Below are 14,923 nucleotides of genomic sequence, written 5' to 3'. Positions count from 1 at the left end.
ATGTACATATATATATGAGTTCGATATATTGTGATATATATAAATATAACAATTATGTATGTTATGATATAAATAAAATGTCTCACAACTACACCATGTCTTTGAATTCCCTGCCTTCTGCAATTGTAAGTGAACCATCTCACCAGGATTCCTGCCAAATTCTGAATTTAAAGTGGTGTCATCTGTATAGTTACCATCTAACAAAGGATTTGCTGAGTATATGGTAGACAGCCCATGAAAGTCTTCTAGAAAATATCATAAAGAAACTGAAGTTTGCATGTGTTCACTGAATTTTTCAACTTTATGTTTTTTAGAACCTTCAGGGCTTATAAATCTGACCTCATTTTCTCTTCATGTCTTGAGCAAAATAAACATCTTCTACTATTCTGTGTTGTTTTTGACCCTATATACAGTGCTGGGTAAGTAAATATTGTGGGGAATTTTGCCAAAGAATATATTAACAATTTTGATAATAGATTTAGACTCTTGAGGGTATAACAAATGGCTCATGGATTCTTCATAAATCATTTTCTGGGACACGGTTTTGGAAAATAATCCTAACATGTTTAAAGAACATTTAGTTAACACCAAGTTAACTGAAGGGCGCTGAGAAGACTGCTACAGAATTAGTATTTGTGTAGAAACCTAATAGAAGCTTAAATGCCACCTCCTCAGAGCAACCTTCTTTGGGTGTCTTAAAGTTTTAGTCTGTATCTCATCACATGTTTTATTTCCATCATTATCTTTATCAGAATTTACACTTATCTTCTGTGTTTATTGTCTGTTTCCTCATGAAAATATTCACTGGTAGATGGGTACGGTGTCTCACGCCTATAGTTTCAGCTACTTGGGGGCTGAAGTGAGAGGACTGTTTGAGCCCAGAAGGTTAAGTCCAGCCTGGGCAACATAGCAAGACTCCATCTCAAAAAAGAAAGGATATGGATATGTCCATTGGTGTTTTGTCTATTTTGCTTAGTATATAGTTCATTGAATATTTACTAATGTGTGGCTCTCAAAAACTCAGCTGCAAAAAGAGAGAAACTGAGATGAGCAATAATTCAGGCATATCTGCACTCTTCTGTTGTATTATTATATCCAGTACAATCATGTGGGATATGATAACATTTCAGTCAACAAGGGATCACATATACAGTGGTGGTCCCATAAGACTATAGTGGAGCTGGAGATATATAGTAGGTTATACCATGTAGCTTTGTGTATGATATATAAGGACAAAATTGCCTAAGGAAACATCTCTCAGAATACATCCCCATGGTTAAGTGATGCATGACTATACTTATAAAGTCACTTAGCCACACTTACAGAAGCAGAAATCACCACGAGTCTCTTTTAGGCTTTTGTGCTCATGTTCCTTAGTGACTAAAAGTCAATTAGGAGTACATTAGCCTATTTGTTGCCTAGTCTTAGTCTATATTTTACACTTTTATCCTCCCTTTGCACTTTGCTCATCAGTAACTCCCACGAGAGAACAAATGAAAATATAACACTTTGCAATTCTGTGTAAGTTATGGCACATCACCTTTGGAGGTAAGTTCTCTTGTTACAAGATAGGTTGAAGCTGTTTTTGATGCTTGTCTTATACTATGAGGCAATGCAAGTAATTTTGTTCCTGGGCTGTAAAACAAAACAAAACAAAATACATTAATAGGGAAGAACTGTTTCATTCAAAAAGTTGAAACCTGAAGGGAAAGCACCTTTTTAGATTCATGTGTCTTTAATGCAGATATAAAGTATATCTGAGAAAATTGCCTCTGACTGAACCCTAAAGCTGAACCCTATTCTTGCCAGCAAATGATGGTATTTGCCCTTTGTTTTTTTTTTTGAGATGTAGTCTCACTTTGTTGCCCAGGCTGGAGTGCAGTGGTGCCATCTCGGCTCACTGCAGCCTCTGCCTCCTGGGTTCAAGCGATTCTTCCACCTCAGCCTCCGAGTAGCTGGGATTACAGATGTGTGCCACCAGACCTGACTAATTTTTGTATTTTTAGTAGAGACAGGATTTCACCCTGTTGGCCAGGCTGGTCTTGAACTCCTAACCTCAGGTGATCCATCTGCCTCAGCCTCCCAAAGTGCTGGGATTACAGGTGTGAGCCACCTTGCCTGGACTGGCGTTTGCATTTTGAGAAGGGAAGTCTAACTGTCCCTTATCACTCTTGACAAACACTTGACATTCTTACAGAAACCAGCACACTTACAAGACAAAATGATAATAATAATAATAATAATAATAATACCTCGAAACCCACACACTGAGAAGGGGGCAATAAATAACAATAGAGAGAAGAGAAAAGTCAGCAGGGCATTTTAGAAGAAAAAAAATGAAGCAAGTTAAACTTTCTACATGGTAACCATGATTATGTAGTTGATACACAAAGTAATGACTGGCCCCTCAAGAAGAGGTTAAAATATATTCATATGTTAATGAGTGCAATTTAGAAAGATTTCTTTCAAAAAGGAGTTGAAGTTCTATTGCTTTAAGGAATAAATCACAATCATCTGGAAATTTAACTTCTGTGGAATACCTCTTTGCCTCTTAAAGGAAATGTTAATGTATTATATTGAGGTTATTATTGCAACAGAATCTTCAAAAATATGACTATGCTTTTATTTGTTTCTAGAATCTATATGACACATATCTGTTCCAGATATAGTATCTACTAAGACAATTTCATAATCCAAAAAATATGGAGTAAAAGAGCAAATAGTTGGTTAGCAAGGATATCATATAGACTAGCAAAGAGGAAAGGCTATGAAATAAAATGTTTATAGATGGCTAGTCTCATATATCTGCATTATTCCTATAAATGCATCTCATGATATATGTAATCAGAGTTATAGTTATTTAATCTTCTCCCTTTTTGTCCATTGCCTCTTTTAGGTCCATGGTTTTTTGGTGAAATCACTGATGGCAAATTGGGTTGCTGCTTTTCCTTTGGGTTGTTTATTAATGGACATTTCCTACAAGGCAGCCTAACATTTATAATTGGAATTCTCCAGGTAAGAAGTAGAAATGCAATTTAAGAACATCTTGTCCTTGTTGTACTAATTGCATAACAATTATGAATTAAATCCAAAATCCAAAATTAAGTACCATAGATCATCTTTCTTACTTTACTTGCAGGGCAGTCTTTAATAAAAGCTTCATTTGCTTTTAAAGTGCTTCCTAAACTCCTTCCACCACTCTCATGTAAACATCTAAAATACATTTTTTTTTCCTCCAAGATGGCATCTTGCTCAGTTGCCTAAGCTGGAGTGCAGTGGTGCAGTCTTGGCTCACTACAGCCTCCGCCTCGTGGATTCCAGTGATTCTCCTGCCTCAGCCTTTCGAGCAGCTGGGATTACAGGCATGCACCACCATGCCCAGCTAATTTTTGTATTTTTAGTAGAGACGAGTTTCACCATGTTGGCCAGGCTGGTCTCGAACTCCTGACCGCAGGTGATCCACCCGCCTTGGCCTCCCAAAGTGCTAGAATTACAGGCATGAGCCACTGTGCCCAGCTTAAAATACATTTTTCTATGAAGGGTTTATAAGAGGTGAAAGAAGTTTTGTTGATTTTGTTTCATTGTGTTTTTCTCATTGACAAAAAATGAAATAAGGGATTTATGGTAGAAAAAATTTTAGATTTCTGAGTAAACCAAAACTGATTATGATGATGAATAAGGAAAATGTTTTAGAGGGGAAAAAATAAAAAATAGACACATAAAAAAAAGAGTCAGTTATTTGGTGGAAATTGCACTATGCAAAAACCAGACCTGGGCTTTCCTAGCAATGTACTTGTTTAGGAACAAACTAATGTATTAGGTTTACATTTGATTCCTTTAAAACAAACACACAAAGAACCCTGTCCCATAGGAAAACTCTGTAAACAGACTTGAAAAGTATTTATCTAACAATTTCTTTATTTTACTCACCTAACAGAGTTAGTGGTCCAAAATTTGAAGTTTTGGAAGAGATCCAAAAACATTCAAAATAGGTCATGACCTTCTAACAGGGCAGTAAAACATGATCCAGCAGGATTAGAGCCAGCCAAGTAGGAAAGACCTCTGCCTAGCAAACACTGACCCAAGTCCAGAATATTCTCTGCATAGCAGCATTATATTTGTGAGTAGGTCCTGGGTTCGTTTCATTTTCTTTTTTTTTTCTTTTTTTTGAGACAGAGTCTTGATCTTGTCGCCTAGGCTGGAGTGCAATGGCAAGGTCTTGACTCACTGCAACCTCCACCTCCCTAGTTAAGTGATTCTTCTGTCTCAGCCTCCTGAGTAGCTGGGATTATAGGTGGCCACCACCACGCTTGGCTAATTTTTGTATTTTTAGTGGAGATGGGGTTTTACCATGTTGACCAGGCTGGTCTTGAACTCCTGACCTCAGGTGATCCGCCCATCTCAGCCTCCCAAAGTACTGGGATTACAGGTGTGACCCAGCACACCCAGCCTTATTTCAGTTTTCTATTACGTAATGGAGGCTGTCTCTAAGGAGCTCTCTCATACCAAGTGAATCCTGAGCCTTACCAAAAGGCAGGGATTTTTCCTTTGTAAATGTTTACATTCATAATACATAGTACACTAATAATGGATTTTACATATCCAGACTCATGACTCCCAAATCTATATCTCTGATCTAGACCTCTTCTCTGCACTTCAAGTGCCTCTATATCAAACGGCCATAGATGTCTAACAGGCTTCTCAACTTAACATGATATCTCTCTAATAGGAATATTATATCCACCCCCAAACCTGTTCCTCTGTTTTTTAAGTTTTAGTAAGTGACTCCACCATTCACCTGATTTCTCCAAGATTTATCCTCAGTTATTCCCTTTCCTTCATACTCTGTATCTATTTCACCAGCAAGCTGTACCTTGTTTGATCTGCTTCCAGTGCATATCTTGAATCCATCCACTTCTCTCCATTTCTGTTACCCTAGTCTAAGTCATAATTATGTCATGCCTGGGTCTTCTCACTGATATTCTTGCCTCCTTATTCTCAGTTTAATACAGAGTATCCAGTGTGGTCCTTTAAAAACTTTATAATCAGCTCACTCACTTTTCAGTTTGAAATGCTTTAAAGCAGAGCAGTGATCTGGGTCCTGGCGACTGCTCCAGTTTCCACCTCTGCTCATACTCTGCAAGAGGTCTTCCCAAGACCTCTCCCACTTCTGGGCTTTTCATTCATTCCTTCTGCCTGGAATGTACTTCCCTCCGCTGATTCATTCCTGTACTTCTGGCCTCTGAGAGCCTTTCTCCCAGTTACCTTCTCATGACCCAGTTATTTCCTTCACTGAACTAATCACCATCTGTAATTATATGTTTTGTTTATTTTTTTGGTCTTTCTTCTCCCTGTTAGAATGTAAGCTCTATAATGGACATTTGTTGTATGTGTATGTGTTGTATGTATAATGTGTGTGTATACATTTACTCAGTTCAAGTCCAGCTAAACACCATTGGGACCTCAATATAAATTAAATGATACCTGCCTCTAAAATAAATAAAAGGGCATGGGCAAATACACAACTAGCCACAAGTCAGCTGTTGTGTTATAAGCAACTGTGCTTGAAGCATAATTAGCTAACCCCAAGACAGAAAGCAGCATATTCTTAGGATCCGTCAGTAATGCATTATTAAGACCAAACTCTTCCAGAGACTTGGGAGTAAGCTATGTTTCTGTTCTTTTCCAGTTGGCGTTTTTTAACATCCCCTTGATGGCTTACATATGTTGGAGCTTGCTGCAGCGGTGCTTCGGTCACAACTTCAGGTCTCATCTCCATCAAAGAAAATACTTAAAAATTATGCCAGTTCACCTACTTATGCTACTGCTGTACATCTGGCAGGTTTATTCCTGCTACTTTCTTTATGCAACATACGGCACCCTAGCTTTTTTATTCTCCCCTTTGCGGACTTGGTTGACACTGTTGACACCTGTTCTCATTCGTTGTGTGTGGACACTCAACCCCACCAAGCTTGGAATCTTCATGGTGCAGTTAAAAAGCCACCTGAACTCCTGAAGGCCATGTCTCACCACTGGGAGCTGGGCGTAAGCCCAGCCACTGTGTCTGTAGCCCAGGCTTCCACCGCGGTAGTAGGTGGAAGGCCAGTATTGGTGGGTGAGCTTCAGGGAGCTGCTGCTCCTTGGACTCCTGGATGTTGGAGAGATTACCCACTACTGATAACCTGCAGAGTGGACTGCAGAAAAGTCTCAAAAATGATGCTTTTATTCCTTCCCTCCCCAAGGAGGTAAAGGGTTGATTTACTTTTGTGAAGAGAAAACCCTCATCTAGGACACCCACAGGGTAGGGGTTAGGTGTGTGTGTATGGGAGTATCTGAGACCCAGTATGTTTTTTAGGGCTACCCCATGTAAAGCATCTACCGCTGTGCTTAGAATTCAGCAGCTGTCAAAGATGCAGTTTCAGGGACAGGGAAACTGTGAGGATCTGGATCCGACCCCGACTACCCCTGAGATATGAATTCCCTGGTCTGTTTTCCCACAGGATTGCGGGCTCTCTGATTCCTTAGTCGAAAGTGTTTTCAACTAATCAAATAAATGAATGAATGATAAATAATAAATACCTTGGGCCTGAGCCTTGCTTGTGTGGCGGGGCCTCTGGGGCGAGAGAAGGCGTGGCCTGGCCTGGCTTCTGAGAATGGAATGGGTGGTACGCGACCTCTGGGAGCTGGGCGGGGTGGGGCGGGAGGAGGCAGGGCCTGACCTGGTCTCTGAGAATGGAATGGGTGGTACGGGACCTCTGGGAGCCGGACAGGGTGGGGCAAGGGGAGGCGGGGCCGGGCCTCTGGGGCGGGGCGGGGCGGCTTGTTGCCGGAAACGAGTCCCAGACGCAGCGCCCCGGAAGTAGAGCGGCTGTCACAGTGCGACTCCCACTGCGGCGGCGGAGGCCTGTGTTTGCGGCCTTCTGCGAGCGACGAGGATGGCAAGCGCAGGGGCACCTGCAACCGCAGTCCCCACCTTGGCTCCGCCTTTGGAGCAGCTCAGGCACTTGGCGGTGGAGCTGCGGTTGCTCCTTCCTCGAGTGCGGGGTGAGCTTACGGAGTTGGAACGGGCGACGGCAGGGGCGGGCTCGGGGTCTGGGACAGGCCGGGCTCGGGTGAGGGAGGTGGCTCCGCTTACCTCAGCTTTTCTATTCGCCACCATTCGGCCCCTCCACACGCCACACCCACCAGTCGGCGAAGCCCAGGAGACCACTGAGGAGTTTAATCGAGAGATGTTCTGGAGAAGACTCAGTGAGTGCGCCTCCTGTCCGGGCTCCCCCTGCCTCAGCTTCTCTAGGGTTCCAAGCCCTTTCCCTCCTGCTCCCCACCGCGGGAGAGGACTGCCCTCCCCCGCTGCATCCTTTCTGTGGGATGCCTTACCCACCTCGGCACCCGAGAGAGTGAAATAGAATTCTAACATCGACATTGGTAGATGTTTTTGAGAAGTCTCGGTCGGTAAGGGAACGCGCTTCTTCCAAGTCCGTGCGGCACTAACATATTGGCACCTGCCTCCCCCTCTGCCTCCCCTCAGATGAGACAGCTGTGATGGTGTCAAGGGAAGCCACGACTCTGACCACAGTCTTCTCTCAGCTTCCACTGCCATCTCCACAGGTGGGCTTCACTTTCCTGGAGTCCTTGTGCTGCCGAGTTACACATTTAGGAATCCTCTCATTTTCTTTCCATCTTTTACGTGCACGCCAGATTTCTCTTCATCTGTCCAATGAGGTTACCGTTTTTCCTTCACCCGATTATGTGAAGACCAAATTGGAAAGTGCAGTTCCTGACGCAGAGTAGGCAGGTCTTCTAAACATTGATTCAATCTGAAGTTCACCCTGGTTATTTTCCTTTCTGATAATTTTTTAAGTACTTTTTATTTGCTGGGTGTTTTCACATACTTGTTGGCCATCTGACAGATGAGCAAGCAGACTCAGACGCACAGGTTAAAATTTTTTAAAAAAGCAGGGGAGGTAGGATTTATATCAAGATCTATCTGATGTCTAAGCTACACTTATTCTGTTATACTACATAATACCCTTTTTATATTGAATTTTTGTATATTTATTCAGTAACATGTAGACAATATAAAATTCAAAAGAAATCAAAGTTAAGTATACTAAAAGTTTATCTTTTCACCCACTTTCTCATTTTTGTCTCCCCCGGTTCCTTTTGTATTATTCCACATATATTCTGTGCATATATACATTCATGTACATTTATCTGTATATGTCAGCTTCTTTTTACACAAATGATAAAATACCATAAACACTGTTCTGGACCTTTCTTTATAGAAATTAACAATATATCTTGGAAATCAACTCTTAGCAGTACCTATAAAGTTGCTCAGTTCTTTGTCATGACTGCATGGTATTCAATAGAGTAGATATAAACATTATTTAAGCAGTACTGTATGTGGACATTTAAGTTGTTCCCAAATTACAATTACTGCAAACAGTTCTGTGATGAATTATCTAATTCTGTTTATGTGTGTATATCAGTAGAAAAAAATCCCAGAAGTGGAATTGCTAGAACAAAGAATTTATGCATTTTTAATATTCCTTTATGATAAAACTAATGAAAGTAAACATATTGGCTATGACCAGGTATGCTCTATGCTCAGTTTTTCTAGAGCTGTGTATCCTTAATATGGGAGTAAGATTCTTGTAAAATGGCATATTCATTGTCTTATTTGATTTTCATAGTCAATAGTTTTAATTTCTCAGTCTATATATACAGGTGTTTGGAAAGAATATAAATATCTTCTGCTACATGTACCTACAATGATAAACTCTCTCCCCCTACATACCTTTGAGTTTGTTTGTTTGTTCATTTGTTTGTTTGTTTGTTTTGAGACAGAGTCTCACTCTGTCTCTGAGGCTGGAGTGCAGTGGCAAGATCTTGGCTCACTGCAACCTCCGCCTCCCGAGATCAAGCAATTCTTCTGCCTCAGCCTCCTGAGTAGCTGGGATTACAGGTGCCCACGGCCATGCCCAGCTAATTTTTGTATTTTTAGTAGAGACAGGGTTTCACTATGTTGGCCAAGCTGGTCTCATACTCCTGACCTCAGGTGATTCACATGCCTCAGCCTCGCAAAGTGCTGGGATTACAGGTGTGAGCCACTGTGCCTGGCTTGCCTTTGAGATTTTCTATGAGAAAACAAGAGATGAATTGTATGAGAGCACTTCAAAAGATCATGGAAAATAGACTACTTATTTCAGAAAGAGTAGTTAATATTGTCTTATTTTTCTTATCTGCTAACCTGTTTCTTTCAAATAAACTTGGGACTTGTTGCTAAAACTCACTGCAAGTAAGATACCATGAGGAGGCAGCATAGAACTGATTTTCTATACATGCTCAGGATAGTAGTTACTCTCATAGATGAAAAATTAGAATGTGGATTTATTTGAAATATATACAAATATTCATGTATATAAATATATTCAAATAAATATATGTATACACACACACATATATATCTATATCTATATCTATATCTATATATATCTATATATATATATACACATGAATCATCATTGCCTTCTTGGGATCTCACCACTTTAGTCCTACTAAAAGATGAGTTGATTTTTTTTTTTTTAATTTCAGTCTGTATGGACTGATACTTTAATAAAATTATGTGCTCGGATGTTGAAGAAATGTCAAATTGCCATAAAAGTTTCTAAACACTCTCAGTCACTGTCCTTATCTCATCCCTGACTGGTCACAAACAGTTTGTAGACTGGCACCAACCTGGACCACATTTGCATAGTATTGACTTGGAATTTAACAGAAAATTGAGGACAAGGAAGATGAGAAAGCCAGTGACCACTTAGAAGAAAAATAGTCAACATGGAACATTGTTGAGTCCATGCTAGTACCTTTAGTTACATATTGTGATTCTGTTGAGAGAGACAGATTAATGGACTAATATAGAAGCTGGTCCATCAGTTGTTCTGTCTCTCTCTCTCTTTTTCTGTAAAGGACCACTTAGTAAATACTTTATACTTTGTAACCAGCTACCCAACTCTGCCCTTGTAGAGCAAACACAACTACAGACATTTAAACCAGTGAGCATAGCTGTGTCCCAATACACTTTATTTACAAAAACAGGCGGTGGGGCCTGAGTTGGCCTGTGGACTACAGTTTGCCAACTGCTGGCCTAAGATATCATGAATATCTTTGGGCACAGAGTATCAGGAATAAGTTTTTTCCTGCTGTTTTTTAATGGTTTATTGAGTTGTCAGCCCAGTGTATACTATATAACTAACTCCTCTTTGGTATGTGATCAGTATAGCAGAAGGCCTAACTTCATACCAGGACTTCAGAAAATGTTTGATAATGCTGTTGAAATATCTGTTCTAGTCTGGGCATGTTGGCTCACGCCTGTAATCCCAATACTTTGAGAGGCCAACGCAGGTGGATCACCTGATGTCAGGAGTTCAAGACCAGCATGGCCAAATGGCAAGATCCCATCTCTACTAAAAATACAAAAATTAGCCAGGTGTGGTGGCAGGTGCCTGTAATCCCAGCTACTTGGGAGGCTGAGGCAGGAGAATTGCTTGAACCTGGGAGGTGGAGGTTGCAGTGAGCCAAGGTTGTGCCATTGCACTCCAGCCTGGTTGACAAAGGAAGACTCTGTCTCAAAAAAAAAAAAAAAAGAAAAGAAAAATTTGCTCTATTCCACAGTGGAAGGATTATGATATAATCTGTTTCCTTTTTCATAGGAAACCCAGAAGTTCTGTGAACAAGTCCATGCTGCCATCAAGGCATTTATTGCAGTATACTATTTGTTTCCAAAGGATCAGGGTAAGCCATATAAGTGTTGCATTTATAGTGCAGATCTTTGCTGATATTGTGGATTATGTCCTGTGATTTTTACCTTTACCCAACTTGAACATGTAACTTTCTCCCATAAAACACAGTCAGAGATAATTTTATAATGTAAATAACTTCTATAAACAAGCCATTATTCTAAGATACAGATGCTTTGTTCTATTACTTCCTATCTCCCCTGCCTTGCCTGAATCTTAAGACTTTTAATTCTCACAGGCTCCTCCCTCTCAAACCCATTTTTAACACCACAGATACTGGCTGGCTCTCAGCCCCATATGAAGGCTCAGGTCATCCTTACTCTCCTCCACCCATGTTATATCTCACCCTATTTTGGAACATCTTCATAGGTTAAATGGCCTCCAGCCCTGCCTGTAGAATCATGCGTTGATTATAATCGCGCCAAAATTATAACTGAATACATGTCATGGATCTTCAGGGTTACTACTCAAGTGGTTTAAACTTCAAGTGTTTCATCTATAGTTGTTATGAGGTCATGGTCCTTAATGAATGAATACATGATGTCACAGAAAGATTTTGTTCCAGATCTCTTTTGAAGAAAACACTAAGAAATGGCAGGAGGGGCAAGAAAATGCCATGGGGATATAAGTAAGACCTGAGTTTTGTGTTAGCATGTAGGTTAAAGCATGTGGATGTACATTATCTTATATTCTTTAATGCTTAGACTCAGGAAAGCAGATGCTGCTTCTGAAAAGAACACCAGACTGCTTATTCTTTGGGTTTGGCCACAGGAATCACCCTGAGAAAGCTGGTACGGGGCGCCACCCTGGACATCGTGGATGGCATGGCTCAGCTCATGGAAGTACTTTCCATCACTCCAACTCAGAGGTAGTGATGCCACAGTTTAGGTTATCAGTTATTGGGCTCCTTGCCTGAGAGGGGAAAAGCTCATTTTAACAGCAAAGTTACTGACAGCTGAGAGTAATGACCAGCAGGAAGGAGCTTTTTACAAGACAGGAACCTAGGTTATTGATATATCCTTACTGATTTCTTTCCCCAGCCCTGAGAACAATGACCTTATTTCTTACAACAGTGTCTGGGTTGCATGCCAGCAGATGCCTCAGATACCAAGAGGTGAGTGAAAGTGGGAAGTGGGCCATGTCTGCTGGCCAAAGCAGAGAGACCTTTTCCTGCTTTATAACATGTATATTTGAATTTATATAAACAGTCTAGTGAAATATATATATTATATTACCAGAAGTGATAGGTATTAATACTTTTGTCATTCTCTAGTTTTCATATTTCTAAATTCCACTCCCCCTTGCTGTGGTTCTGTCTCTTGTTGAACAAATACAGTTTATTTTCCTAGTCCTACCCCAAGAGTAGTAGTATGGAACACACTGAAGCAGTTATTAGGTAAAGCCAGCTAGGCAAAAACAGTGGTTGTCCAAGAGGACCGTGATGATAAACATCATGTGACCATTTCATTTCTTCTTGTGGTAAATAAAATACAAGCTTTTGATACTCCTGTCTAGATACCAGGGGATGTAGTGAGAAGAATTTTAGATTAAACCACCACCGTTGTCAACCATCCTTGGCACTGCCTTCATTAGGAACAGTGTGGTTGTCCTTTGCAGTCTTAAGAAAATTGTTGGGTTTCTCCTCTAATTCTAGTGCTTCTGATCTTTCACTCATAGATAACAAAGCTGCAGCTCTTTTGATGCTGACCAAGAATGTGGACTTTGTGAAGGATGCACATGAAGAAATGGAGCGGGTGAGGGGACCTTCATCGCTGGAAGGCAACTCTTTGACTAGTAGATGAGAGTTGATTATAGAGAGAGATTCCCTAAGCATTGACCAGATAGGTCTTATTCTCACTACTGTCCTCTGTCTTCCATCTGTCATTCCTTGTTTGTGTGTGATTTAGTACCACTCCTCTCTGTTCCCTTACTGGACAAGGAGAGCGAAAACAGGGTTTGTGAAGTAATTCAACTCCATAGCTATTAGTGAAGTGGCTGGCTAAGGTTTTTGGACAACGAAGGCATGCTGCTAAAAGTATAATAGGCCCCCTTTTTTTTCTTTTTCTCTTATTTTTTGCACATACATCATGGTATGTCTTAGGCTGTGGAAGAATGTGACCCTTACTCTGGCCTCTTGAATGATACTGAGGAGAACAACTCCGACAACCACAATGATGAGGATGATGTGTTGGGGTTTCCAAGCAATCAGGACTTGTATTGGTCAGAGGATGATCAAGAGCTCATAATCCCATGCCTTGCACTGGTGAGAGCATCCAAAGCCTGCCTGAAGAAAATCCGGATCTTAGTGGCAGAGAATGGGAAGAAGGATCAGGTGGCACAGCTGGATGACATTGTGGATATTTCTGATGAAATCAGCCCTAGGTGAGTGTGACCCCCACTTGAAACATCTGAGCAGCAGCATTCTGATCTCAGTTTGTGCTATCACCCCAAGGTTTCTTCCCAGTTTATTTATATTTTGAAAGTTTTCAAACATATAGGAAAGTAAAAAAAGTACTTCAGTGAACACCCCTACATCCTTCCATTAGATTCGCCTATTGTTCACATTTTTTCCTGTATTGGTTTATTTCTCAAAAGATAGATGTTTCATATTTATTCCAGAATGATTTGAGAGTAAATTGCAGAAAGCAATGACTTTCACTCCTAAATACTTAAGTATGTATCTCCTGAAGTACTTTTATTCCTGCTCTTATTGTCACATCCAAGAAATTTGACATTGAATGTAATATTATCTAATATTTAGATTTCTCCAGTTGCCTCTATCTAAAATGTCATCTAAATTCAGGGTTCTATCAAGGTCTCACATTGCATTTAATTGTCATCTCTTTAGTCTCTTGAAAGCTAGAACAGTTCCTATCCTTTGTAGTCTCTAAAAATCAACATTTTAAAAAGAAACCAGGTCAGTTGTCTTGTAAAATATCCAACAATCTGGATTCATGTGATTGTTTTCTCATTTTTTGCAAGAATGTTATGTAATTGAATGTTTTGTGCTTCTCATTTTATCATATCAGGGAGGTACATGATGTTGGTTTGCCTCATTATTGGTGGTTCTAAATTTGATCACTTGGTTAAAGTGGCGCTCACTTTAGGAAAGGTAACTTTTACTCTAATTTTAGTTCCATTGATGAACCTGCCTGCCTACATTAGTTATTAAACTGATGGTTTCACATCCTCACATTTTTGACTGAATCGATCATGCACCCTACTATGAACCAAGGGAATTTTTCCCCCAGCTTCCTTGTGAAATGGGATATGCATGTTTCAATAAAGACTGGTTGAACTCATTCTGCATTAGTTGCCCAATTGCCCAGTTTTAAAAACTGACAGGCTTCCTGGATGTCAGATAAGCAAAAAGAAAAAAGGAAAAAAAACTGACAGGCATTTCTGGGACAGTTTCTCACTGTTGACATCCATAGTTGTGTACTAGAAACAACCTGGCTGCATTTTTTTTTTTGTTAATGGTTACTTTTGTTTTCTGCTCTTAGTGTGGATGATTTGGCTCTGAGCATATATCCACCTATGTGTCACCTGACTGTGCGAATCAATGTAAGTACTGGCTTTGAGGGAATAGCTACAGATCTAATGGGAAGAATTTCACTAATCACTAGTATTTCCTCTAAGCTATAGTGTACATATTTATTTGTCACATTTGGATGGAAGTACAACAATAATGTCACAATTCTCGCATGCATTTGTGCTTAATAAATAGTTGCTAAAGTTTAATTATTAATAGCCATGAGCTTTGGTAGTTCTCTCTTCCATAATCACCTGGGTAATCATTTAGAAAAGCCTAAAGGCCTTAGAAAATGCTGCTTTGAGGCTGGACATGGTAGCTCACGCCTGTAATCCCAGCACTCCGGGAGGCTGAGGCAGGCGGATCACCTGAGGTCAGGAGTTCGAGACCAGCCTGGCCAACATGGTGAAACCTTGTCTCTGCTAAGAATACAAAAATTAGCTGGGCATCACATGCCTATAATCCCAGCTACTCAGGAGGCTGAGGCAGAAGAATCATTTGAACCCAGGAGGTGGAGGTTGCAGTGAGCCGAGATTGTGCCACTGAACTCCAGCCTGGGCAACAGAGCAAGACTCCGTCTCAAAAAAAA

General features: G+C 40.5%; 2 protein-coding genes across 16 annotated transcripts in view; both read left to right on the top strand.

The window, feature by feature from the left end:
* TMEM62 (transmembrane protein 62) overlaps nucleotides 1-6,587 on the top strand; it is a 47,957-nt gene extending 41,370 nt beyond the window's left edge. For 9 of the 15 annotated variants that reach the window (XM_037744915.1, XM_037744886.1, XM_037744905.1 and 6 more), the window contains 3 exons: nucleotides 315-419; nucleotides 2,897-3,015; nucleotides 5,690-6,587. In XM_037744915.1, the coding sequence (XP_037600843.1) occupies nucleotides 315-419; nucleotides 2,897-3,015; nucleotides 5,690-6,016 (551 nt within the window). In that variant the 3' untranslated portion in view covers nucleotides 6,017-6,587. The remainder of the gene's footprint in view (nucleotides 1-314; nucleotides 420-2,896; nucleotides 3,016-5,689) is intronic. The other 6 variants (XM_037744910.1, XM_037744902.1, XM_037744897.1 and 3 more) reach the window with 1 other exon arrangement.
* A 124-nt stretch (nucleotides 6,588-6,711) lies between these two features.
* Nucleotides 6,712-14,923, top strand: part of CCNDBP1 (cyclin D1 binding protein 1) — a 10,046-nt gene continuing 1,834 nt past the window's right edge. The window contains exons 1-9 of the mRNA XM_017546510.2: nucleotides 6,712-7,044; nucleotides 7,189-7,248; nucleotides 7,529-7,608; nucleotides 10,716-10,797; nucleotides 11,574-11,670; nucleotides 11,843-11,916; nucleotides 12,480-12,556; nucleotides 12,904-13,184; nucleotides 14,306-14,366. Of these exons, the coding sequence (XP_017401999.1) occupies nucleotides 6,936-7,044; nucleotides 7,189-7,248; nucleotides 7,529-7,608; nucleotides 10,716-10,797; nucleotides 11,574-11,670; nucleotides 11,843-11,916; nucleotides 12,480-12,556; nucleotides 12,904-13,184; nucleotides 14,306-14,366 (921 nt within the window). The 5' untranslated portion in view covers nucleotides 6,712-6,935. The remainder of the gene's footprint in view (nucleotides 7,045-7,188; nucleotides 7,249-7,528; nucleotides 7,609-10,715; nucleotides 10,798-11,573; nucleotides 11,671-11,842; nucleotides 11,917-12,479; nucleotides 12,557-12,903; nucleotides 13,185-14,305; nucleotides 14,367-14,923) is intronic.

The sequence above is a fragment of the Cebus imitator genome, unplaced genomic scaffold (genome assembly GCF_001604975.1).
Source record: "Cebus imitator isolate Cc_AM_T3 unplaced genomic scaffold, Cebus_imitator-1.0 Scaffold9, whole genome shotgun sequence".
NCBI classification, from domain to species: domain Eukaryota; kingdom Metazoa; phylum Chordata; class Mammalia; order Primates; family Cebidae; genus Cebus; species Cebus imitator.
Note: the sequence above shows the minus strand (reverse complement) of the source record. Positions and strands in the feature narration are given on the sequence as shown.